A 27,957-nucleotide genomic window follows, 5' to 3' on the forward strand; every position below is an offset into this window, starting at 1 on the left:
GTATCGTGTAGTGTATAGTAGTGTAGTGTATAGTATTGTATAGTGTAGTATATAGTCGTGTATAGTGTAGTGTATAGTGTAGTATATAATAGTGTATAGTAGTAGTGTATAGTGTAGTGTATGGTAGTAGTATATAGTAGTGTATAGTGTATAGTAGTGTATAGTATATAATAGTGTATAGTAGTAGTGTATAGTAGTAGTGTATAGTGTAGTGTATAGTATAGTGTATAGTAGTGTATAGTGTAGTATATAATAGTGTATAGTGTGGTATATAATAGTATATAATAGTAGTAGTGTATAGTAGTAGTGTATAGTATATAACAGTGTAGTAGTATATAACAGTGTATAGTAGTAGTGTATAGTAGTGTATAGTATATAGTAGTGTAGTGTATATAATAGTGTATAGTGTAGTATATAATAGTATATAATAGTGTAGTAGTATATAATAGTCACAGTATATAGTAGTGTATAGGGTAGTGTATAGTAGTATATAATAGTGTATAGTAGTAGTGTAGTATATAATAGTGTATAGTGTAGTATATAATAGTAGTAGTGTATAGTAGTAGTGTATAGTATATAATAGTGTAGTATATAATAGTATATAATAGTGTATAATAGTAGTAGTGTATAGTATATAATAGTATATAGTATATAATAGTATATAATAGTCACAGTGTATAGTAGTGTAGTATATAATAGTATATAATAGTGTAGTATATAATAGTATATAATAGTCACAGTGTATAGTAGTAGTGTAGTATATAATAGTATATATAGTATATAATAGTATATAATAGTCACAGTGTATAGTAGTGTAGTATATAATAGTATATAGTATATAATAGTGTAGTATATAATAGTATATAATAGTCACAGTGTATAGTAGTAGTGTAGTATATAATAGTATATAATAGTGTATAATAGTAGTAGTGTAGTTTATAATAGTATATAATAGTGTATAGTAGTAGTGTAGTATATAATAGTATATAGTATATAATATTGTATAGTATATAATAGTGTATAGTATAGTGTGGTGGTGGTGGTGGTGCCACCCCTGGGCTATTCCCGCTCGCCCTGCCCCTCTGCCTGTGCCAACACCCACAGGGGCGTTCCCCTCACAACGCACAGCAACCATCGCCCGCCAAACAAGCCTGCTAAACTCACGGCGCTCGGCACATTAACGGGTGGTTCATAAGCCAACTAGCTACGTTCGCGATAATTCATATCGCGTCGTCGTTATTGTTGTTGTTGTTTGATGTATCTCCACGCCGTCTCCGTTAACGATACCGTTATGTTGAAGGCCTAGGAGGACGGAGCGAAGCCTACGCGCTCGCCTGGATCCCTCGGCCGGGTGGAGCGCTCCCTGCTCCCCGTGATCGCGTTGGGCAGGGGGGTGTGGGGGGGTGTCGTAGGCGGCAAGTTACGCGTTTTATTTTATTTCTTTTTGTGTGAAGGCGCAGCAGCGGTTATTAAAAAAATTTAGCGCGGCATTTATTAACGATGTTGGTGTTTTCCGTTGCCTCAAGCAAGTTAAACGCGTGCCTTTAGGAAGCCTAGCTTTTGTGAGAATGTTAAGTGCTGCATAGGTAACGTAGTGTATATGATATATCAAGGTTATTGTTTGTTGTTGTTGCACTGTAAAAGTGTCTCATACGTCGAATATAAATTTTAATAACGTCTGGCTGCACCGGTCATGATTTTAATAAAGTGGTAACGGCCGTGGCGATTAAAGTAGGCATTGCGAGAGCACAATACGACCTCGGCACGTCTAATAGTAAACAACCTATTTAAGACGTTTCAAAGCAGGTTAATTAACAACATTAACTCGCACTAACTGTTGAACAATTACTGATCCTGAGCAGAATCATAAAGAGGGCCTTGACACACGCCGAGAACTACGAACAGGCCTGCCCATATAATCTCAGGATTTTAAATCGACTCGATACATTTGACGGAGCGAGTTAATCAATTCTGAGATTATTGTCACTCTGACGATTCCCGTTTCTAAGTAATAAATTGTTAAAAATAACAACAAAAACCACGGGTCTGTTAAGGGAGCCTCTTCCACATCCTTCGGGGGGTGGTATTTCGATGTACAAACGGGTTACAAACGCAAGCACGGTGGGTATTTAAAACGATTCCAAGTATATTTTTGGTATTGTTTCATATTTTTTATTATTTTATTGTTTCCCTTCTACGTGACTTTACCGAAAGAACCAAGAATATGATTCCAAGTATCATTATTTACGACCACCCAATTCGTGATAACCGTGCCAACACGTAATTTCAGATTGCCCTTACTCTCAGACACGTCAGGGCATTGATTGGGGCAGATAAAGCTGTGTAGTAAATTTCATAGCGATTTGCTTCTGGGCTTTTGTAAGTTATTCTCCGAAAACACGTGATGGATGGATGAACGGACGGACAGATACAATATTTACTGGGTATAGCAATATGTAGTCTTATCAGCTTTTTCTTTTATGAATACGCTCCTGGGGGGTGGGGGGCAAGTGAAGAATCATAAGTTGTCAAAACATTATTAGATAACACAGCAAGATCAGACCACGTTTCCTGCACCTCAAGCGCTTCTCAGGTAGTCCTCAATTGAATCAGTACCAAGTGCACGATCCTTCTCTATCAGACCACTTAAGTAATTGATTACTAGGGCGATTATTATTTAGATCATTCGACCAATCGGACAACACAAATATTTAGGGAGGGGAAAAAAAGTGGCATCTCTCTTCGCACGTGTGCCGCTGGACGGGAGGCAATGGACGGGGCTTGGTGACAGCATCATCACCTGCATCACTCTGGGCGTGGCTTGTAAGGGGGGGGGGGGTTTCCCACCTTCAGGGAGGGCAGTATGTGGGGGTGACCTCCATTTTTAAAGGTCGCCCGAGTAATCGACCACGCACAAAGTACGTGCTCGATTATAATTTGTTGTCGCGTCACCGTCTTCATCGCCGCACCGTCCCCAGCTATAATCCCTCGCCCTACTTGCCACGAGAGAGACACCTCCACCGACCCGCCCCTCCAGGCGCTTCACATAACGGAACCACGGTCATGGGCTTACACGGCAGCTCGCTGAGATGGTTTGGCACCAAACGCTCGGAAGGCGACCCGGACGGCAAGGTGTCCGGGTGGTGCAAGCGCTGCCCCAGCTACGACCACAACTGGACAGACCTGCACTACGCAGCCAGCCGGGGTGACCTCCACAAACTCAACATCCTCCTGCACGCGACAGGTAGCAGCTGTGCTGCGTGCTGTGTAGTGTGTTGTGCGCCCTGTGCGTGGTGTGCAGGTTTGAAAGTGTGGCCGTGGAAGAGGAGGGCGCCCGGGTGGTTCAGAGGTCAGAGTGCCGAGCTGACGCCGCTGAGATGCCGGGTTCTGATCTGGGTTTCGGCAGCCTCGGATTCAACAGAATTATTAACTGTAATGAGTTGATGGTGTCTGCCTGTATACCGATGCAAACATATCCTGTAGTAACATACTGAGAATTAAAGATAATGGTTTGACTGTCGTCCAGCGAACATCCGAATGCGGTTTGTGGACCAGAGGGCAATTAAATGGCAATCAGAAGTAGTTCTGTATTATCTGATTCCTTGAGCCATTTCCCAACATAAAGGGTTGCACTTGCTATACACGAGTTCTGAATGGATACTCGGACTCATTACCTTAACCCCCAATAGCACAATCAGGAAAACTTTTTTTTTTTTACTCGGCACCACTTGTGTGAGCTAAACATTGATTGAGCTATTGAGTGCAGGTGGTGTAAGTGCTCCAGGTAGCACAGGCTGGACGCGTCCAGACACCGAGCAGCAAAGCGGGTGAAACTGCACAGCGGGTGCCCCATATCACTCTGTGTACCAGGACCCATGCCGTCCACTGGCTCACAGCAAACAAAACATGCTGGCCTCGCGCCTGTCGAATGTACAGCTACGCCTTTGCTGTTGGAACTGCTTCTTGTGTGTAAGTTTGTTTTCCTCCCCCCCGCAACCTCCCAATCAGCACGGTTGACCACGTACGGTGCGAAAGAAGTTGAACATACACACGTACATAGACTCGCATAGTCACTCACCCACTCACATAGTCACTCATCCACACACTCGACCACCCTCCGATTAGAACGGTTGGCTACTTACAGTGCGAAAGAAGTTCAGCGTACGTAAGAAAGCGGCGGATCGTTTGTGTGTGCCACCACGCTGTAATTGGACATTCGTCAGGGTCTGCTTTGGCTCGGTAAACTCGTTACAAACTCTTGTCGCCATTTGCCCACCGATTTATCATCCCCCGTCGCACTATCGGCGTCAAGCCCCTGAGACGCAGGAGCCCCGTTCGGAAGTGGATAACACGGAGCTGCAGCGCTTTCCCCATCGGATATCACAGAGCCGCCACTTGTGATTCCTTCCAGTGACCTCAGATCCACTAATTAGAGGGCAGCGCTATCCCCACCCGATATCACAGAGCCGCCACCCGTAATTCCTTCAAGTGACGTCAGATCCCCCAATCGGAGGGCAGCACTTTCCCCATCGGATATCACAGAGCTAGCTCTGTGATGTAAATGTCCTGTTGAGCCCCCCCCCAGCCCCCAATTTGCGCTGCAGTGATTTCCCCTCTCCCCCCGCCCCTGTCGTTTTTTGCAATGGCATCAGACACCGACTCGTGCGACAGCAAAGACTTCTACGGGAAGACGCCGCTCTACTGGGCGGCGTACAAGGGTCACAGGGCGTGCATGGAGCAGCTCATCGGCCACGGCGCGGACGTCAACAGCCAGTGCAAGCACGGCAGCACCCCGCTACACACGGTCATTGGCCTCTACCCGGACTGCGCCATCCTGCTTATACAGGTCATTATCAATGTGTATCAATGGGACCTTATACAGGTCATTATCAATGTGTATCAATGGGACATTATACAGGTCATTATCAATGTGTATCAATGGGACCTTATACAGGTCATTATCAATGTGTATCAATGGGACGTTATACAGGTCATTATCAATGTGTATCAATGGGACCTTATACAGGTCATTATCAATGTGTATCAACGGGACCTTATACAGGTCATTATCAATGTGTATCAATGGGACCTTATACAGGTCATTATCAATGTGTATCAATGGGACCTTATACAGGTCATTATCAATGTGTATCAACGGGACCTTATACAGGTCATTATCAATGTGTATCAATGGGACCTTATACAGGTCATTATCAATGTGTATCAATGGGACCTTATACAGGTCATTATCAACGTGTATCAATGGGACATTATACAGGTCATTATCAATGTGTATCAATGGGACCTTATACAGGTCAGTATCAATGTGTATCAATGGGACCTTATACAGGTCATTATCAATGTGTATCAATGGGACCTTATACAGGTCATTATCAATGTGTATCAATGGGACCTTATACAGGTCAGTATCAATGTGTATCAATGGGAGACCTTATACAGGTCATTATCAATGTGTATCAATGGGACCTTATACAGGTCATTATCAATGTGTATCAATGGGACCTTATACAGGTCATTATCAATGTGTATCAATGGGACCTTATACAGGTCATTATCAATGTGTATCAATGGGACCTTATACAGGTCATTATCAATGTGTATCAATGGGACCTTATACAGGTCATTATCAATGTGTATCAATGGGACCTTATACAGGTCAATTATCAATGTGTATCAATGGGACCTTATACAGGTCATTATCAATGTGTATCAATGGGACCTTATACAGGTAATTATCAATGTGTATCAATGGGATATTATACAGGTCATTATCAATGTGTATCAATGGGACCTTATACAGGTCATTATCAATGTGTATCAATGGGACCTTATACAGGTCATTATCAATGTGTATCAATGGGACCTTATAGAGGTCATTATCAAAGTGTATCAATGGGACCTTATACAGGTCAGTATCAATGTGTATCAATGTGACCTTATACAGGTCATTATCAATGTGTATCAATGGGACCTTATACAGGTCATTATCAATGTGTATCAATGGGACCTTATACAGGTCATTATCAATGTGTATCAATGGGACCTTATACAGGTCAGTATCAATGTGTATCAATGGGACTTTATACAGGTCATTATCAATGTGTATCAATGGGACCTTATACAGGTCATTATCAATGTGTATCAATGGGACCTTATACAGGTCATTATCAATGTGTATCAATGGGACCTTATACAGGTCATTATCAATGTGTATCAATGGGACCTTATACAGGTAATTATCAATGTGTATCAATGGGACCTTATACAGGTCATTATCAATGTGTATCAATGGGACCTTATACAGGTCATTATCAATGTGTATCAATGGGACCTTATACAGGTCATTATCAATGTGTATCAATGGGACCTTATACAGGTCATTATCAATGTGTATCAATGGGACCTTATACAGGTCAGTATCAATGTGTATCAATGGGAGACCTTATACAGGTCATTATCAATGTGTATCAATGGGACCTTATACAGGTCATTATCAATGTGTATCAATGGGACCTTATACAGGTCATTATCAATGTGTATCAATGGGACCTTATACAGGTCATTATCAATGTGTATCAATGGGACCTTATACAGGTCATTATCAATGTGTATCAATGGGACCTTATACAGGTCATTATCAATGTGTATCAATGGGACCTTATACAGGTCAATTATCAATGTGTATCAATGGGACCTTATACAGGTCATTATCAATGTGTATCAATGGGACCTTATACAGGTAATTATCAATGTGTATCAATGGGATATTATACAGGTCATTATCAATGTGTATCAATGGGACCTTATACAGGTCATTATCAATGTGTATCAATGGGACCTTATACAGGTCATTATCAATGTGTATCAATGGGACCTTATACAGGTCATTATCAATGTGTATCAATGGGACCTTATACAGGTCAGTATCAATGTGTATCAATGGGACCTTATACAGGTCATTATCAATGTGTATCAATGGGACCTTATACAGGTCATTATCAATGTGTATCAATGGGACCTTATACAGGTCATTATCAATGTGTATCAATGGGACCTTATACAGGTCATTATCAATGTGTATCAATGGGACCTTATACAGGTCAATTATCAATGTGTATCAATGGGACCTTATACAGGTCATTATCAATGTGTATCAATGGGACCTTATACAGGTCATTATCAATGTGTATCAACGGGACCTTATACAGGTCATTATCGATGTGTATCAATGGGACCTTATACAGGTCATTATCAATGTGTATCAACGGGACCTTATACAGGTCATTATCGATGTGTATCAATGGGACCTTATACAGGTCATTATCAATGTGTATCAATGGGACCTTATACAGGTCATTATCAGTGTGTATCAATGGGACCTTATACAGGTCATTATCAATGTGTATCAATGGGACCTTATACAGGTCAATTATCAATGTGTATCAATGGGACCTTATACAGGTCATTATCAATGTGTATCAATGGGACCTTATACAGGTCATTATCAATGTGTATCAATGGGACCTTATACAGGTCATTATCAATGTGTATCAACGGGACCTTATACAGGTCATTATCGATGTGTATCAATGGGACCTTATACAGGTCATTATCAATGTGTATCAACGGGACCTTATACAGGTCATTATCGATGTGTATCAAAGGGACCTTATACAGGTCATTATCAATGTGTATCAATGGGACCTTATACAGGTCATTATCAGTGTGTATCAATGGGACCTTATACAGGTCATTATCAATGTGTATCAATGGGACCTTATACAGGTCAATTATCAATGTGTATCAATGGGACCTTATACAGGTCATTATCAATGTGTATCAATGGGACCTTATACAGGTCATTATCAATGTGTATCAATGGGACCTTATACAGGTCAGTATCAATGTGTATCAATGGGACCTTATACAGGTCAATTATCAATGTGTATCAATGGGACCTTATACAGGTCATTATCAATGTGTATCAATGGGACCTTATACAGGTAATTATCAACGGGTATCAATGGGACTTTATCCAGGTCATTATCAATGTTAATCAACGGGACCTTATACAGGTAATTATCAATGTGTATCAATGGGACATTATACAGGTCATTATCAATGTGTATCAATGGGACCTTATACAGGTCATTATCAATGTGTATCAATGGGACATTATACAGGTCATTATCAATGTGTATCAATGGGATCTTATACAGGTCATTATCAATGTGTATCAATGGGACCTTATACAGGTCATTATCAATGTGTATCAATGGGACCTTATACAGGTCATTATCAATGTGTATCAATGGGACCTTATACAGGTCAGTATCAATGTGTATCAATGGGACCTTATACAGGTCATTATCAATGTGTATCAAAGGGACCTTATACAGGTCATTATCAATGTGTATCAATGGGACCTTATACAGGTCATTATCAATGTGTATCAATGGGACCTTATACAGGTCAATTATCAATGTGTATCAATGGGACCTTATACAGGTCATTATCAATGTGTATCAATGGGACATTATACAGGTAATTATCAACGTGTATCAATGGGACTTCATCCAGGTCATTATCAATGTGTATCAACGGGACCTTATACAGGTAATTATCAATGTCTATCAATGGGACCTTATACAGGTCAATTATCAATGTGTATCAATGGGACCTTATACAGGTCATTATCAATGTGTATCAATGGGACCTTATACAGGTCATTATCAATGTGTATCAATGGGACCTTATACAGGTCAGTATCAATGTGTATCAATGGGACCTTATACAGGTCAATTATCAATGTGTATCAATGGGACCTTATACAGGTAATTATCAACGTGTATCAATGGGACTTTATCCAGGTCATTATCAATGTTAATCAACGGGACCTTATACAGGTAATTATCAATGTGTATCAATGGGACATTATACAGGTCATTATCAATGTGTATCAATGGGACGTTATACAGGTCATTATCAATGTGTATCAATGGGACATTATACAGGTCATTATCAATGTGTATCAATGGGACCTTATACAGGTCATTATCAATGTGTATCAATGGGACCTTATACAGGTCATTATCAATGTGTATCAATGGGACCTTATACAGGTCATTATCAATGTGTATCAATGGGACCTTATACAGGTCAGTATCAATGTGTATCAATGGGACCTTATACAGGTCATTATCAATGTGTATCAATGGGACCTTATACAGGTCATTATCAATGTGTATCAATGGGACCTTATACAGGTCATTATCAATGTGTATCAATGGGACCTTATACAGGTCATTATCAATGTGTATCAATGGGACCTTATACAGGTCAATTATCAATGTGTATCAATGGGACCTTATACAGGTCATTATCAATGTGTATCAATGGGACATTATACAGGTAATTATCAACGTGTATCAATGGGACTTTATCCAGGTCATTATCAATGTGTATCAACGGGACCTTATACAGGTAATTATCAATGTGTATCAATGGGACTCTATACAGGTCATTATCAATGTGTATCAATGGGACCTTATACAGGTCATTATCAACGTGTATCAATGGGACCTTATACAGGTCATTATCAATGTATATCAATGGGACCTTATACAGGTCATTATCAATATGTATCAATGGGACCTTATACAGGTCATTATCAATGTGTATCAATGGGACCTTATACAGGTCATTATCAATGTGTATCAATGGGACCTTATACAGGTCATTATCAATGTGTATCAATGGGACCTTATACAGGTCAGTATCAATGTGTATCAATGGGACCTTATACAGGTCAATTATCAATGTGTATCAATGGGACCTTATACAGGTCATTATCAATGTGTATCAATGGGACCTTATACAGGTAATTATCAACGGGTATCAATGGGACTTTATCCAGGTCATTATCAATGTTAATCAACGGGACCTTATACAGGTAATTATCAATGTGTATCAATGGGACATTATACAGGTCATTATCAATGTGTATCAATGGGACCTTATACAGGTCATTATCAATGTGTATCAATGGGACATTATACAGGTCATTATCAATGTGTATCAATGGGACCTTATACAGGTCATTATCAATGTGTATCAATGGGACCTTATACAGGTCATTATCAATGTGTATCAATGGGACCTTATACAGGTCATTATCAATGTGTATCAATGGGACCTTATACAGGTCAGTATCAATGTGTATCAATGGGACCTTATACAGGTCATTATCAATGTGTATCAAAGGGACCTTATACAGGTCATTATCAATGTGTATCAATGGGACCTTATACAGGTCATTATCAATGTGTATCAATGGGACCTTATACAGGTCAATTATCAATGTGTATCAATGGGACCTTATACAGGTCATTATCAATGTGTATCAATGGGACATTATACAGGTAATTATCAACGTGTATCAATGGGACTTCATCCAGGTCATTATCAATGTGTATCAACGGGACCTTATACAGGTAATTATCAATGTCTATCAATGGGACCTTATACAGGTCAATTATCAATGTGTATCAATGGGACCTTATACAGGTCATTATCAATGTGTATCAATGGGACCTTATACAGGTCATTATCAATGTGTATCAATGGGACCTTATACAGGTCAGTATCAATGTGTATCAATGGGACCTTATACAGGTCAATTATCAATGTGTATCAATGGGACCTTATACAGGTAATTATCAACGTGTATCAATGGGACTTTATCCAGGTCATTATCAATGTTAATCAACGGGACCTTATACAGGTAATTATCAATGTGTATCAATGGGACATTATACAGGTCATTATCAATGTGTATCAATGGGACGTTATACAGGTCATTATCAATGTGTATCAATGGGACATTATACAGGTCATTATCAACGTGTATCAATGGGACCTTATACAGGTCATTATCAATGTGTATCAATGGGACCTTATACAGGTCATTATCAATGTGTATCAATGGGACCTTATACAGGTCATTATCAATGTGTATCAATGGGACCTTATACAGGTCAGTATCAATGTGTATCAATGGGACCTTATACAGGTCATTATCAATGTGTATCAATGGGACCTTATACAGGTCATTATCAATGTGTATCAATGGGACCTTATACAGGTCATTATCAATGTGTATCAATGGGACCTTATACAGGTCATTATCAATGTGTATCAATGGGACCTTATACAGGTCAATTATCAATGTGTATCAATGGGACCTTATACAGGTCATTATCAATGTGTATCAATGGGACATTATACAGGTAATTATCAACGTGTATCAATGGGACTTTATCCAGGTCATTATCAATGTGTATCAACGGGACCTTATACAGGTAATTATCAATGTGTATCAATGGGACTCTATACAGGTCATTATCAATGTGTATCAATGGGACCTTATACAGGTCATTATCAACGTGTATCAATGGGACCTTATACAGGTCATTATCAATGTATATCAATGGGACCTTATACAGGTCATTATCAATATGTATCAATGGGACCTTATACAGGTCATTATCAATGTGTATCAATGGGACCTTATACAGGTCATTATCAATGTGTATCAATGGGACCTTATACAGGTCATTATCAATGTGTATCAATGGGACCTTATACAGGTCATTATCAATGTGTATCAATGGGACCTTATACAGGTCATTATCAATGTGTATCAATGGGACCTTATACAGGTCAATTATCAATGTGTATCAATGGGACCTTATACAGGTCATTATCGATGTGTATCAATGGGACCTTATACAGGTCATTATCAATGTGTATCAATGGGACCTTATACAGGTCATTATCAATGTGTATCAATGGGACCTTATACAGGTCATTATCAATGTGTATCAATGGGACATTATACAGGTAATTATCAACGTGTATCAATGGGACTTTATCCAGGTCATTATCAATGTGTATCAACGGGACCTTATACAGGTAATTATCAATGTGTATCAATGGGACTCTATACAGGTCATTATCAATGTGTATCAATGGGACCTTATACAGGTCATTATCAACGTGTATCAATGGGACCTTATACAGGTCATTATCAATGTGTATCAATGGGACCTTATACAGGTCATTATCAGTGTGTATCAATGGGACCTTATACAGGTCATTATCAATGTGTATCAATGGGACCTTATACAGGTCAATTATCAATGTGTATCAATGGGACCTTATACAGGTCATTATCAATGTGTATCAATGGGACCTTATACAGGTCATTATCAATGTGTATCAATGGGACCTTATACAGGTCATTATCAATGTGTATCAATGGGACCTTATACAGGTCATTATCAATGTGTATCAATGGGACCTTATACAGGTCATTATCAATGTGTATCAACGGGACCTTATACAGGTCATTATCGATGTGTATCAATGGGACCTTATACAGGTCATTATCAATGTGTATCAACGGGACCTTATACAGGTCATTATCGATGTGTATCAATGGGACCTTATACAGGTCATTATCAATGTGTATCAATGGGACCTTATACAGGTCATTATCAGTGTGTATCAATGGGACCTTATACAGGTCATTATCAATGTGTATCAATGGGACCTTATACAGGTCAATTATCAATGTGTATCAATGGGACCTTATACAGGTCATTATCAATGTGTATCAATGGGACCTTATACAGGTCATTATCAATGTGTATCAATGGGACCTTATACAGGTCATTATCAATGTGTATCAACGGGACCTTATACAGGTCATTATCGATGTGTATCAATGGGACCTTATACAGGTCATTATCAATGTGTATCAGCGGGACCTTATACAGGTCATTATCGATGTGTATCAATGGGACCTTATACAGGTCATTATCAATGTGTATCAATGGGACCTTATACAGGTCATTATCAGTGTGTATCAATGGGACCTTATACAGGTCATTATCAATGTGTATCAATGGGACCTTATACAGGTCAATTATCAATGTGTATCAATGGGACCTTATACAGGTCATTATCAATGTGTATCAATGGGACCTTATACAGGTCATTATCAATGTGTATCAATGGGACCTTATACAGGTCAGTATCAATGTGTATCAATGGGACCTTATACAGGTCAATTATCAATGTGTATCAATGGGACCTTATACAGGTCATTATCAATGTGTATCAATGGGACCTTATACAGGTAATTATCAACGTGTATCAATGGGACTTTATCCAGGTCATTATCAATGTTAATCAACGGGACCTTATACAGGTAATTATCAATGTGTATCAATGGGACATTATACAGGTCATTATCAATGTGTATCAATGGGACCTTATACAGGTCATTATCAATGTGTATCAATGGGACATTATACAGGTCATTATCAATGTGTATCAATAGGACCTTATACAGGTCATTATCAATGTGTATCAATGGGACCTTATACAGGTCATTATCAATGTGTATCAATGGGACCTTATACAGGTCATTATCAATGTGTATCAATGGGACCTTATACAGGTCAGTATCAATGTGTATCAATGGGACCTTATACAGGTCATTATCAATGTGTATCAAAGGGACCTTATACAGGTCATTATCAATGTGTATCAATGGGACCTTATACAGGTCATTATCAATGTGTATCAATGGGACCTTATACAGGTCAATTATCAATGTGTATCAATGGGACCTTATACAGGTCATTATCAATGTGTATCAATGGGACATTATACAGGTAATTATCAACGTGTATCAATGGGACTTTATCCAGGTCATTATCAATGTGTATCAACGGGACCTTATACAGGTAATTATCAATGTCTATCAATGGGACCTTATACAGGTCATTATCAATGTGTATCAATGGGACCTTATACAGGTCAATTATCAATGTGTATCAATGGGACCTTATACAGGTCATTATCAATGTGTATCAATGGGACCTTATACAGGTCATTATCAATGTGTATCAATGGGACCTTATACAGGTCATTATCAATGTGTATCAATGGGACCTTATACAGGTCATTATCAATGTGTATCAATGGGACCTTATACAGGTCATTATCAATGTGTATCAACGGGACCTTATACAGGTCATTATCGATGTGTATCAATGGGACCTTATACAGGTCATTATCAATGTGTATCAACGGGACCTTATACAGGTCATTATCGATGTGTATCAATGGGACCTTATACAGGTCATTATCAATGTGTATCAATGGGACCTTATACAGGTCATTATCAGTGTGTATCAATGGGACCTTATACAGGTCATTATCAATGTGTATCAATGGGACCTTATACAGGTCAATTATCAATGTGTATCAATGGGACCTTATACAGGTCATTATCAATGTGTATCAATGGGACCTTATACAGGTCATTATCAATGTGTATCAATGGGACCTTATACAGGTCATTATCAATGTGTATCAACGGGACCTTATACAGGTCATTATCGATGTGTATCAATGGGACCTTATACAGGTCATTATCAATGTGTATCAGCGGGACCTTATACAGGTCATTATCGATGTGTATCAATGGGACCTTATACAGGTCATTATCAATGTGTATCAATGGGACCTTATACAGGTCATTATCAGTGTGTATCAATGGGACCTTATACAGGTCATTATCAATGTGTATCAATGGGACCTTATACAGGTCAATTATCAATGTGTATCAATGGGACCTTATACAGGTCATTATCAATGTGTATCAATGGGACCTTATACAGGTCATTATCAATGTGTATCAATGGGACCTTATACAGGTCATTATCAATGTGTATCAACGGGACCTTATACAGGTCATTATCGATGTGTATCAATGGGACCTTATACAGGTCATTATCAATGTGTATCAGCGGGACCTTATACAGGTCATTATCGATGTGTATCAATGGGACCTTATACAGGTCATTATCAATGTGTATCAATGGGACCTTATACAGGTCATTATCAGTGTGTATCAATGGGACCTTATACAGGTCATTATCAATGTGTATCAATGGGACCTTATACAGGTCAATTATCAATGTGTATCAATGGGACCTTATACAGGTCATTATCAATGTGTATCAATGGGACCTTATACAGGTCATTATCAATGTGTATCAATGGGACCTTATACAGGTCAGTATCAATGTGTATCAATGGGACCTTATACAGGTCAATTATCAATGTGTATCAATGGGACCTTATACAGGTCATTATCAATGTGTATCAATGGGACCTTATACAGGTAATTATCAACGTGTATCAATGGGACTTTATCCAGGTCATTATCAATGTTAATCAACGGGACCTTATACAGGTAATTATCAATGTGTATCAATGGGACATTATACAGGTCATTATCAATGTGTATCAATGGGACCTTATACAGGTCATTATCAATGTGTATCAATGGGACATTATACAGGTCATTATCAATGTGTATCAATAGGACCTTATACAGGTCATTATCAATGTGTATCAATGGGACCTTATACAGGTCATTATCAATGTGTATCAATGGGACCTTATACAGGTCATTATCAATGTGTATCAATGGGACCTTATACAGGTCAGTATCAATGTGTATCAATGGGACCTTATACAGGTCATTATCAATGTGTATCAAAGGGACCTTATCCAGGTCATTATCAATGTTAATCAACGGGACCTTATACAGGTAATTATCAATGTGTATCAATGGGACCTTATACAGGTCATTATCAATGTGTATCAATGGGACCTTATACAGGTCATTATCAATGTGTATCAATGGGACCTTATACAGGTCATTATCAATGTGTATCAATGGGACCTTATACAGGTCAGTATCAATGTGTATCAATGGGACCTTATACAGGTCATTATCAATGTGTATCAAAGGGACCTTATACAGGTCATTATCAATGTGTATCAATGGAACCTTATACAGGTCATTATCAATGTGTATCAATGGGACCTTATACAGGTCAATTATCAATGTGTATCAATGGGACCTTATACAGGTCATTATCAATGTGTATCAATGGGACATTATACAGGTAATTATCAACGTGTATCAATGGGACTTTATCCAGGTCATTATCAATGTGTATCAACGGGACCTTATACAGGTAATTATCAATGTCTATCAATGGGACCTTATACAGGTCAATTATCAATGTGTATCAATGGGACCTTATACAGGTCATTATCAATGTGTATCAATGGGACCTTATACAGGTCATTATCAATGTGTATCAATGGGACCTTATACAGGTCAGTATCAATGTGTATCAATGGGACCTTATACAGGTCAATTATCAATGTGTATCAATGGGACCTTATACAGGTCATTATCAATGTGTATCAATGGGACCTTATACAGGTAATTATCAACGTGTATCAATGGGACTTTATCCAGGTCATTATCAATGTTAATCAACGGGACCTTATACAGGTAATTATCAATGTGTATCAATGGGACATTATACAGGTCATTATCAATGTGTATCAATGGGACCTTATACAGGTCATTATCAATGTGTATCAATGGGACATTATACAGGTCATTATCAATGTGTATCAATGGGACCTTATACAGGTCATTATCAATGTGTATCAATGGGACCTTATACAGGTCATTATCAATGTGTATCAATGGGACCTTATACAGGTCATTATCAATGTGTATCAATGGGACCTTATACAGGTCAGTATCAATGTGTATCAATGGGACCTTATACAGGTCATTATCAATGTGTATCAATGGGACCTTATACAGGTCATTATCAATGTGTATCAATGGGACCTTATACAGGTCATTATCAATGTGTATCAATGGGACCTTATACAGGTCATTATCAATGTGTATCAATGGGACCTTATACAGGTCAATTATCAATGTGTATCAATGGGACCTTATACAGGTCATTATCAATGTGTATCAATGGGACATTATACAGGTAATTATCAACGTGTATCAATGGGACTTTATCCAGGTCATTATCAATGTGTATCAACGGGACCTTATACAGGTAATTATCAATGTGTATCAATGGGACTCTATACAGGTCATTATCAATGTGTATCAATGGGACCTTATACAGGTCATTATCAACGTGTATCAATGGGACCTTATACAGGTGATTATCAATGTATATCAATGGGACCTTATACAGGTCATTATCAATATGTATCAATGGGACCTTATACAGGTCATTATCAATGTGTATCAATGGGACCTTATACAGGTCATTATCAATGTGTATCAATGGGACCTTATACAGATCATTATCAATGTGTATCAATGGGACCGTATACAGTTCATTATCAATGTGTATCAATGGGACCTTATACAGGTCATTATCAATGTGTATCAATGGGACCTTATACAGGTCAATTATCAATGTGTATCAATGGGACCTTATACAGGTCATTATCGATGTGTATCAATGGGACCTTATACAGGTCATTATCAATGTGTATCAATGGGACCTTATACAGGTCATTATCAATGTGTATCAATGGGACCTTATACAGGTCATTATCAATGTGTATCAATGGGACATTATACAGGTAATTATCAACGTGTATCAATGGGACTTTATCCAGGTCATTATCAATGTGTATCAACGGGACCTTATACAGGTAATTATCAATGTGTATCAATGGGACTCTATACAGGTCATTATCAATGTGTATCAATGGGACCTTATACAGGTCATTATCAACGTGTATCAATGGGACCTTATACAGGTCATTATCAATGTGTATCAATGGGACCTTATACAGGTCATTATCAATATGTATCAATGGGACCTTATACAGGTCATTATCAATGTGTATCAATGGGACTTTATACAGGTCATTATCAATGTGTATCAATGGGACCTTATACAGGTAATTATCAATGTGTATCAATGGGACTTTATACAGGTCATTATCAGCGTGTATCAATGGGACATTATACAGGTCATTATCAATGTGTATCAATGGGACCTTATACAGGTCATTATCAATATGTATCAATGGGACCTTATACAGGTCATTATCAATGTGTATCAATGGGACCTTATACAGTATCAATGTGTATCAATGGGACATTATACAGGTCATTATCAATGTGTATCAATGGGACCTTATACAGGTCATTATCAATGTGTATCAATGGAACCTTATACAGGTAATGATCAATATGTATCAATGGGACATTATACAGGTCATTATCAATGTGTATCAATGGGACCTTATACAGGTCATTATCAGTGTGTATATATGAGACCTTATACAGGTCAATTATCAATGTGTATCAATGGGACCTTATACAGGTCATTATCAATGTGTATCAATGGGACCTTATACAGGTCATTATCAATGTGTATCAATGGGATATTATACAGGTAATTATCAATATGTATCAATGGGATATTATACAGGTCATTATCAATGTGTATCAATGGGACCTTATACAGGTCATTATCAATGTGTATCAATGGGACCTTATACAGGTAATTATCAATGTGTATCAATGGGACCTTATACAGGTAATTATCAATGTGTATCAATGGGACCTTATACAGGTCATTATCAATGTGTATCAATGGGACCTTATACAGGTCATTATCAATGTGTGTATATGAGACCTTATACAGGTCATTATCAATATGTATCAATGGGACTCTATACAGGTCATTATCAACATGTATCAATGGGACCTTATACAGGTCATTATCAATATGTATCAATGGGACCTTATACAGGTCATTATCAATGTGTATATATGGGACCTTTTTGCCAGTATCAAGAATGATGACAAAACATAGGTTTTACCCTTCTCGGAAATAAAACAGGTGTAAAGATGTACAAACATCAAATAGGAACCTTTTTGCAAGGCATCAAGTCTGCATTAACCACACATATAGTGAGGGGAAAAAGTATTTGATCTCCTGCTGATTTTGTACGTTTGCCCACTGACAAAGAAATGATCAGTCTATAATTGTAATGGTAGGTTTATTTGAACAGTGAGAGACAGAATAACAACAAGAAATTCCAGAAAAACGCATGTCAAAAATGTTATAATTTGATTTGCATTTTAATGAGGGAAATAAGTATTTGACCCCCTCTCAATCAGAACGATTTCTGGCTTTCCAGGTGTTTTTTATACAGGTAACGAGCTGAGATTAGGAGCACACTCTTAAAGGGTTTGCTCCTAATCGCAGCTTGTTACCTGTATAAAAGACACCTGTCCACAGAAGCAATCAATCAATCAGATTCCAAACTCTCCACCATGGCCAAGACCAGAGAGCTCTCCAAGGATGTCAGGGACAAGATTGTAAACCTACACAAGGCTGGAATGGGCTACTAGACCATTGCTAAGCAGCTTGGTGAGAAGGTGACAACAGTTGGTGCGATTATTCGCAAATGGAAGAAACACAAGAGAACTGTCAATCTCCCTCGGCCTGGGGCTCCATGCAAGATCTCACCTCGTGGAGTTGCAATGATCATGAGAACGGTGAGGAATCAGCCCACAACTACACGAGAGGATCTTGTCAATGATTTCAAGGCAGCTGGGACCATAGTCACCAAGAAAATAATTGGTAACACACTACGCCGTGAAGGACTGAAATCCTGCAGCGCCCGCAAGGTCCCTCTGCTCAAGAAAGCACATTTACATGCCCATCTGAAGTTTGCCAATGAACATCGGAATGATTCAGAGGACAACTGGGTGAAAGTGTTGCGGTCAGATGAGACCAAAATGGAGCTCTTTGGCATCAACTCAACTCGCCGTGTTTGGAGGAGGAGGAATGCTGCCTATGACCCCAAGAACACCATCCCCACCATCAAACATGGAGGTGGAAACATGCTTTGGGGGTGTTTTTCTGCTAAGGGGACAGGACAACTTCACTGCATCAAACGGACGATGGACGGGGCCATGTACCGTCAAATCTTGGGTGAGAACCTCATTCCCTCAGCCAGGGCATTGAAATGGGTCGTGGATGGGTATTCCAGCATGACAATGACCCAAAACACACGGCCAAGGCAACAAAGGAGTGGCTCAAGAAGAAGCACATTAAGGTCCTGGAGTGGCCTAGCTTGTCTCCAGACCTTAATCCCATAGAAAATCTGTGGAGGGAGCTGAAGGTTCGAGTTGCCAAACGTCAGCCTCGAAACCTTAATGACTTGGAGAAGATCTGCAAAGAGGAGTGGGACAAAATCCCTCCTGAGATGTGTGCAAACCTGGTGGCCAACTACAAGAAATGTCTGACCTCTGTGATTGCCAAAAAGGGTTTTGCCACCAAGTACTAAGTCATGTTTTGCAGAGGGGTCAAATACTTATTTCCCTCATTAAAATGCAAATCAATTAATACAATTTTTGACATGCGTTTTTCTGGATTTTCTTGTTATTCTGCCTCTCACTGTTCAAATAAACCTACCATTAAAATGATAGACTGATCATTTCTTTGTCAGTGGGCAAACGTACAAAATCAGCAGGGGATCAAATACTTTTTTCACTCGCTGTAGTTGTGGCAAAACATGCAAAACAAACATGCTTTGATAATATGTTTAATGATTCGTCTGGTGTAGGCCAATCAGTTTCAAAGACAATGCATATTTTATCGGATCATGTTTGTTTGCATGCTGTTTGAACATCTTAACAGCTGTTATAGTCTTATTATATCAATATATACTCTTCTTTCAATTTTTACCAGGTAAGGCCCACTGAGTTATATATCGCTCCTTTTTTTCCAGAAGCTACCCGGCCATAACAAATGATAGCTGAGAACGAAGTGGCTTGTCACATGGACATTTATAGCAGCTAAATACTCTCACGCACATGTTGATTCTAAATGTGGCAGGGAAAACATCTGAGTCACCGTGGCGAGATGTTAACTACAGTGACCCCTTCCACAGGGGGCCCCGTCTGTTGTTTACTTCTATACACTTATTAGTTTGGCCTCCTCTCGGCCAACAAATTATTTGTGGTGACATACAGCCCCTTGGAAACCTTACTGTTGTAAATGTAATTTATTTCGTTCTCGGCACCCGACAATGCCTATCCCCTTTTCTGGTCCAGACATTTCACGTGAACAAATGTTCGATTTTGTTTGCGGGCCACACGAAGACAAAGGCATCCCGTATAGCCTTCACCACACTGTCGGGGCAAGTGCTGTTAGCGAGCACCTCTAAAGGCCCAGGGGGGGATTGTGTGGCCGGCACCACAACTGGCCACCTTTGTAGCCCCAGTGCCGATGTTTACACACCGCACCAGCTACTCATTTAAGGCGGAATCGACCGAGTGGGGGGAGGCCCAGAACCCGTTCAGATAATCGTTGCTGGTGTTGGCCGTGAGCAGGAATCGTGATTTGGGTCGTCGCCTGGTTCGGCGGGCATCACGTTTACCGCTACACTGCCGCGTCTGCTGCCATCTAGTGGCAGCATCTGGTCATGATCAAAATGTTTACCAAATCAAAAGAAAAGTTTACAGAATTAATTCAAACATGGCTGGCTGCAGGCTGATGTCAAGTTGAAATAGCATGGCTGTGAAAGGAGTTACTCGATTATCCTAGAGCCAGTTATGGCTCTAGGATTTGGTGTTGCATGTTATTTATGTAGTTTATTGTAAAAATTCGGTCACAGTCCCTATGATCTCTGTTACGTTGCAATTATGGTTTTTTGGTTTGGACATGTTTGTTTTGTTGTAGTACGGAGTTAGAATGATGGCCTTAATCTAAGTTTTCTTGTGGTTGTTGTTGTTTGACTTGCATCCCACTGGGATTTTTTGCACACAGCGTTGGTGTACGGTGCTTTTTTCAGGAATATTTTGCTGGTTTTTTTCATGGATTTTCTGTTTGCACAGTCACACATAGTCACTTTAAGAAGCTTTCTTGTTCGTGTTTTTGTTTTTTTGTTTGTTGCGGTTGCACCCGATTCAAGAGCCGAATGGCTCACAGGGCTATACCAAAAATAAAGAAACTGAAACTGAAACCCATCTTACGGATTAACCGTGCTTGCGAAATCGATTTACGCGTGCATGGACCTTACTCGTGAAGAAGGGTCAGTGACCCAGTGCCCACTTGACCGCACAAGCATCGGCAAGTGGACCGAAACAGTAGCAACAGGTGACACAATCCACATGTTTGCCCCTAATTTACAGATATTTTCTGTTGCTGTGTTTTTGTTTTGTCTGGGCCACTCCTTCCCGCTACGTTATTTATTCATTTGTATTTTACCAGGTAAGCTCCACTGAGCTATATAGCTCCTTTTCAGAAACGACCTGGCCACAAATGATGGCTCAAAAAAGTGGGCTTATCACGTGGAAATGTATAGCAGCCAAATTACTCTTAAACGCACGTTGATTCTAAATGTGGAGGAAAAAACTGGAGGATCCGGGGAAATATCCACGCGACCACAGGGAGAACACGCAAACTCCAAATAGACAGGCGTCAGGGTCGGGATCGAACCCACAGCCTCGTGTATACCAGGCGAGGTAGTTAACATCTCGCCACCGTGATGACCGAGAGATGATTGTAAAAATGATTTTGTCCATCCAGTGTCTGTCCATCATCGCTGACCAATCAGAACGCTCCGTACTTCACCGTGCAGGGGTTGGTAAAGTCAGGGTGCGTAGATGTGGGAGCATTTTAGTACAGGGGCAGCAATGGATTTTGCTGACCGCCCCCTCCTGCCCGCCCTTTTAGCCGCAACGTACCCTGAGCCCTGAGAATCACTGAACGGACGAATCAGTTTTGTTTGCATACCGCATGCACTCCCCTTCAACGAAGCCCTCCCCAAATGCTCGCTTGCCCCTTTGTCGACGCACGTCGCCAACACCGAGACGCCTCTGTCCGACTACAGCACGGTGCGGATGTGAACCAGTCGGACAAGTGGGGGGTCACGCCGATGTACCTGGCGGCGTGCAACGGCCATCTGGACGGGCTGCGCCTGCTGGTGCACGCTGGCGCCGTCATGACCTACAGGAACAAGGTAACGACGCCCTGTTGGGTAGCATAATTAGGGGCATGGCCGAGCTGTGACGCGTTTTTGCCTCTTGCGGCATATGTTTGCGGTTCGAGACCCAACGCAGGCCGGATGTTTAAGATCCCGTGCGTGACGTTATCGGAAAGAGAGTGCCGCTGTCGGGTTTGTAAAATGGGGGCAGCAGTCATCGGGCCCCGACTGCGAAGCTACTGCAGACTACGTGAAACGTAATAATCAAAACTGAACACATTCGCCAACAATATAGTCTAATTCTAATCCTAATTTATATTAACAGAGCGCCTTCGCTCAAGGCGCTTGACGTAGCTTGCAAAACGATGACGTAGTTGACGGGCGTACAAAGATTGAGGAATGAGTGACAGCGATGGGGGGGGGGGGGGTAAGGGAGGGACGAGAAGGAGTGGAGGGGCGAGGGGGGGGGAGGCAAGCGGAAGAGAATGAGCAACAGTAACATGTGTAATAGGCGACATTTCAGGCAGTGGGAATGTACCAATGGTTTGATTGACGACAACGCACGAGCAGCGTGACTTCTGGACAGCGAAAGGCGCGATCGCGACCATTCGTCTCGGTGCCCCCAGGGTGCCACGCATGTCACGTGACGTCACCGTGCTGCGTGACTAATACGCAGGCCGTCGTAGGCGCCACCTGACCTCGCTTCACCTGACTTCGGAGCGCCAACTCGGCAGAGTGGACGTTGCGCCGGTGTCATATTCGACAAAGGGCAGCAACAATGAGACAACTCCAGCGCTGTCCTAGCAGACAGTCTCGTCCCTTCACCTGATGAAGGCCGCTTGTGTTGTGGCCGAAACGTCGTGAGAATATTATTGTGTTATTTTATTTTATCAATTTATTGTTTTATTCTCGTTCTACGTGACTTTACCGAAAGAACCAAAGAAAATGAGACAACTGTTTGCCCGGTTTCGCCACAGTGCCGGATGTACTCGAAAAACGTTTTAGCCCGCTCTGGAATGGTGATGGCACGTTCATTTTTGTGCGAGTGCCAAACCAATGAAATTTGCCCGGAAATACTCCGTATTTTCCTGGGCTGCAAATTAGCCGCCTTCAAAAATAACGCCCCATATGTGGAGTTAGAATTTAGGCATTTTTGAATGTGAGGTTGCCCGATGTGTGAAGCTGTCCATTGGCGGAACGGCTTATTTAATTACTCCGCTTGACAAAAACGTGGCACGCTCGGAGCAGATAGTTGCAGTAACGATCCGCACGCTCTCAATTTCAATGAATCGCTCAATATTAATTTTACGTGCCAATATCGCCCCCCCCCCTCCCCCCCGTAAAGTGGGCATCTGTGCACATTACAGCGGATTGGGAACAGTACCAGGGGGGTGGAGGCACGGAAGCAACAGGAATGAAAAGAGAAAGCCGTGACGACCCTCAGCGGCTAACGCCGACCGAGCAGGGTGAATTGCGAAAGGGGATAGCGTGGGAAAAAGGTTTCAGCGGTGCACAAAAATTAAACGAAAAGTAAAGAGACGGTTTTTATTTTATGATTCGTGGGAAGACGGAACATCGATGGAAGAGTCACTTTTCCACCATCCGGGCACGCGGACAACTCGCTGGTTTTCTTGACCCCTAAATTTCAGGGCATCGCTGGGGGGGCTTGGAGGGGACTCTGTCCTCTCCTCGCTGCAAAGGACCCCAGCGTCACATTTCCCCGCATGCGCCAGCGGGTGAAATTAAACTCTCCGATGCCTAACATGAAACCCTCCAGAGTTTCCAAAGCTAACGGCACCTTTGACCTGACTCAAATAGAAAATTAAACAAAACCTGCTATGAGATACGTACACACTAACTGGTCTCCCTTGGCTACGCTGCTCTTAAATAGTACCTTAGCCTGGCCCTTTTAGCCAGGCTTAAGGTACTCTTCAAGAGCAAGGTAGCTCTCTCAGTCAGGCTTAAGGTACTCTTTGAGAGCAGGGTAACTCTCAGTCAGGCTAAGACACCCTTCAAGAGCAGGGTAGCTCAGCCAGACTAAGGTACTCTTCAAGAGCAGGTTCACGAAGAGTGCCTTAGCCAGGGTAAGGCACTCTTTGTGAGCAGCCTAGCGCTCTAAGCCAGGCTAAGGTACTCTTCAAGAGCAGCATAGCTCTATCAGTCAGGCTTAAGTACTCATCTTGAGCAGCATAGCTCTCTCAGCCAGGCTAAGGCACCCTTCTTGAGCAGCATAGCTCTCTAAGCCAGGCTAAGGCACTCTTCGTGAGCAGTGTAGCTCTCTCAGCCAGGCAAACGCACTCTTCAAGAGCATCGTATCTCTCTCAGCCAGGCTAAGGCACTCTTTGTGAGCAGCATAGCTCTCTCAGCCAGGCTAAGGCACCCTTCGTGAGCAGCATAGCTATCTAATTCCACCAAAATGAACGGGTGCACTGCCCTGCTAGAGATTCAAATTGAATCTTCATCTGGTGACACGATGCTGATAGCACAATCGGGATTACAGTTGGTTAAAGAAAGAAAAAGGGGCACAAACGGAGAAAAACGCAAAAATATAAAACAAATTGTGTCATCGGTGTCCTTGCGAGGTCGGCACTGAGGTGTTGGTCGGGTGGTTAGGGGAGCAGGTCCATTGACGGACTTGGCTGCTAATAGTGGACGGTATCGAGATGACAGAATAACACGCTAAGGCTAATCATTTTACCCGATGTAATATTGTGTTATATTCTAAGTGTTTCACCTATTTTTTTAACCCATTTACTGATTTAACTTACAACGCTCCCAATCTCCACTGTCCTCCTCTGTGGCTCCCTCAGCCTACGCCCAGTCTCGCTCTCCCGTTCCTTCTCCCATCTCGCTCCCCTTAACTCAACCAACTCCCCCTGCAGCACACAGAGCAATCATCTTCACTCTAAGCTGCTTCCGCTCCTCCCTTAAAACAACCGCCATCTCTCTCCCTTGTCCATCATCCTGCTACTGCTACTCACTAACCCCACTCCCCAGCTACAACCAGGCCTAGCAATACCCATATCACATATCACAACCCATATCACTACCTCTTCTCCTATCACTACCCCGACCCCTATCACTAACCCTATCACTACCTCTTCCACTACCACTACCCCAATCCCTCCTTAACCACTCCCGCCTGTCCCAACTGCCACCATAACTACACCACCATAACTACACCACCATAACTACACCACCATAACTACACCACCATAACTACACCACCATAACTACACCACCGCTTTTAACAACGACCCCCGCTACTCTTTATCGTCTCGACCGCTGGCGTCCCGTGTACAACTTCCATCATTGTCGTAACGCGCCTCGGCATGAGGGCGCGACTTTGAGTTTGTATGAGATGGCAAGATAACCAAACTGCAGATTCAACATTTCTGCTACGGGGCGGAAATTCTCGCCGGGCAGAAGACCGGCGAGGTACCGAAGCAGCTGGCGACGCGGGCGTCGGTGGTGTCGTGGCTGGAGGGCTGCGCGGGCACCCCGCGCTCTCTCAAGCACCTGGCACGGGTCCGCATCGCGCGCCAGCTGGCGCGGCCGAGGAGGGAGGCCGTGCGACGCCTGTGCCTGCCCGCCGTCCTGGAGAGCTACCTCATGTTCGACGACCTGGCGCAGTGCCTCGCCGACGAGGGCCTCCTCCTCCTCCTGCTGCCCGTGCACGACTCGAGGGCGGACCAGCTGGGCGCCGCCGCCGCCGCGCGGACGTGAAATTGGCTGTCGCGCGACGGGCGTTGCTGTCTTGCGGCGGGGATGGTAGTGGAGGTGGGGGAACATTTTCGTCTACCCCTGCTGCTGCTGCTGCTGCTGCTGTGAGCAGTGGAGAGAGAAGGGAGGTGTGTGTGTGGGGGGGGGGGGGGGTCCCCACCTGTTTTGTTTTTTTACACCAAAGTTTGGGTGGGGGGGGGACGGAGAGTGGTTGGGGGTTGCGTCTTATAACTTGGCAGGCGTATTCTTGGTTCTTTCAGTAAAGTCACCACGTAGAAGGGAAACAATAAAATAATGAAAATATATGAAACAATAAAATTCTCACGACGTTTCGACTGCAACACAAGAAGCAATCATCATCGTCAGGTGTGAAAAATCGCGGCAAGAAAATTTGAAAAAAGCGGCGGTTATTTTTTTCAAATTTTCTTGCTGTGGTTTTCACACCTGATGACGATTGCTCGTGTTGCAGTCGAAACGTCGCGAGAATTTTATTGTTTTATATATTTTTTTTAATTATTTTACCGTTTCCCTTCTACGTGGTGGTGACTTTACCGAAGAGAACCGAGAATATGAATCCCTGCAGTCACGAAAGCTTTCAATCAAAATTTAACCTGGCAGGCGCCTACGCGGAAGTGGAGATTGGGAAAGAAGCTGCCGCTGTCCCCGACGCGAAGGGTTGGACCGAGCCGGCGAGAGAACCCGAGCCGGCGAGAGAACCCGAGCGGATTGTCTTGGTCTCGCTGCGCGATGCCGGCAACACGGTCCAGAGAACACTTGAGGGGGGGAGGGGGAGGGGGGGGGTAAAAGACTAACCAAGCTGAAGAGACGCCACGCGAGCTCGCTCGTGGGGATTCATGCTCGACGCTTCCCGACGTTCGTTCGTCTTGGGAAGCATTTGGGTGAGCGGCACGGAAGCCGGCAGGTGTCTTATGTAGCAGAGTGTGAGTGTGAAAATTCACTTGCGTATTTGCCGAGAGTTAACAAGTAAACGAATTTTTGGGTTTCACGCCTTTGACAACGGTGACAATCTCGCCGGGGGCCGTCGGTGGGAGCGGTGGTGGGGGGGGGGGGTTTATTGACCGAGAATTTTGGTATAAAAACCACCACCGTGCGGCTGAACCTAAACAAAAATACGGATCGTTGCCGTTAGCTCTTGTACGCTGCTCCGGTTGCGGGTCTTCACGCGACTCTTTGCTTAACTCGGCCGCACTTTTGCACATTTACCAGCAGCTTCGTCCATCGCGGATCATCTTCACGAGAATTACAGTGACC

At 41.9% G+C, this 27,957-nt stretch overlaps 1 protein-coding gene across 4 annotated transcripts; it reads left to right on the forward strand.

Annotated features, from left to right (window-relative positions):
• The first annotated feature begins 1,046 nt into the window (after positions 1–1,046).
• On the forward strand, positions 1,047–26,818 carry LOC116952804 (ankyrin repeat and SOCS box protein 11-like). 4 transcript variants are annotated; one of them, XM_032972474.2, is made up of 4 exons: positions 1,047–3,349; positions 4,653–4,846; positions 22,870–22,998; positions 26,347–26,818. In XM_032972474.2, exons 1-4 carry the CDS (start codon positions 3,064–3,066, stop codon positions 26,686–26,688), a joined length of 951 nt encoding a protein of 316 aa, XP_032828365.1. In that variant the 5' UTR covers positions 1,047–3,063; the 3' UTR covers positions 26,689–26,818. The 4 variants fall into 4 exon arrangements, with proteins under 4 accessions (XP_032828365.1, XP_032828366.1, XP_032828367.1 ...); XM_032972475.2 differs by having other exon boundaries at positions 1,048–3,349; positions 26,389–26,818; XM_032972476.2 differs by having other exon boundaries at positions 1,050–3,244.
• The last annotated feature ends 1,139 nt before the right edge of the window (positions 26,819–27,957 follow it).

This window comes from Petromyzon marinus, chromosome 48, assembly GCF_048934315.1.
Source record: "Petromyzon marinus isolate PM22_M1 ecotype Great Lakes invasive population chromosome 48, UKy_Petmar_22M1.pri1.0, whole genome shotgun sequence".
Classification (NCBI taxonomy): domain Eukaryota; kingdom Metazoa; phylum Chordata; class Hyperoartia; order Petromyzontiformes; family Petromyzontidae; genus Petromyzon; species Petromyzon marinus.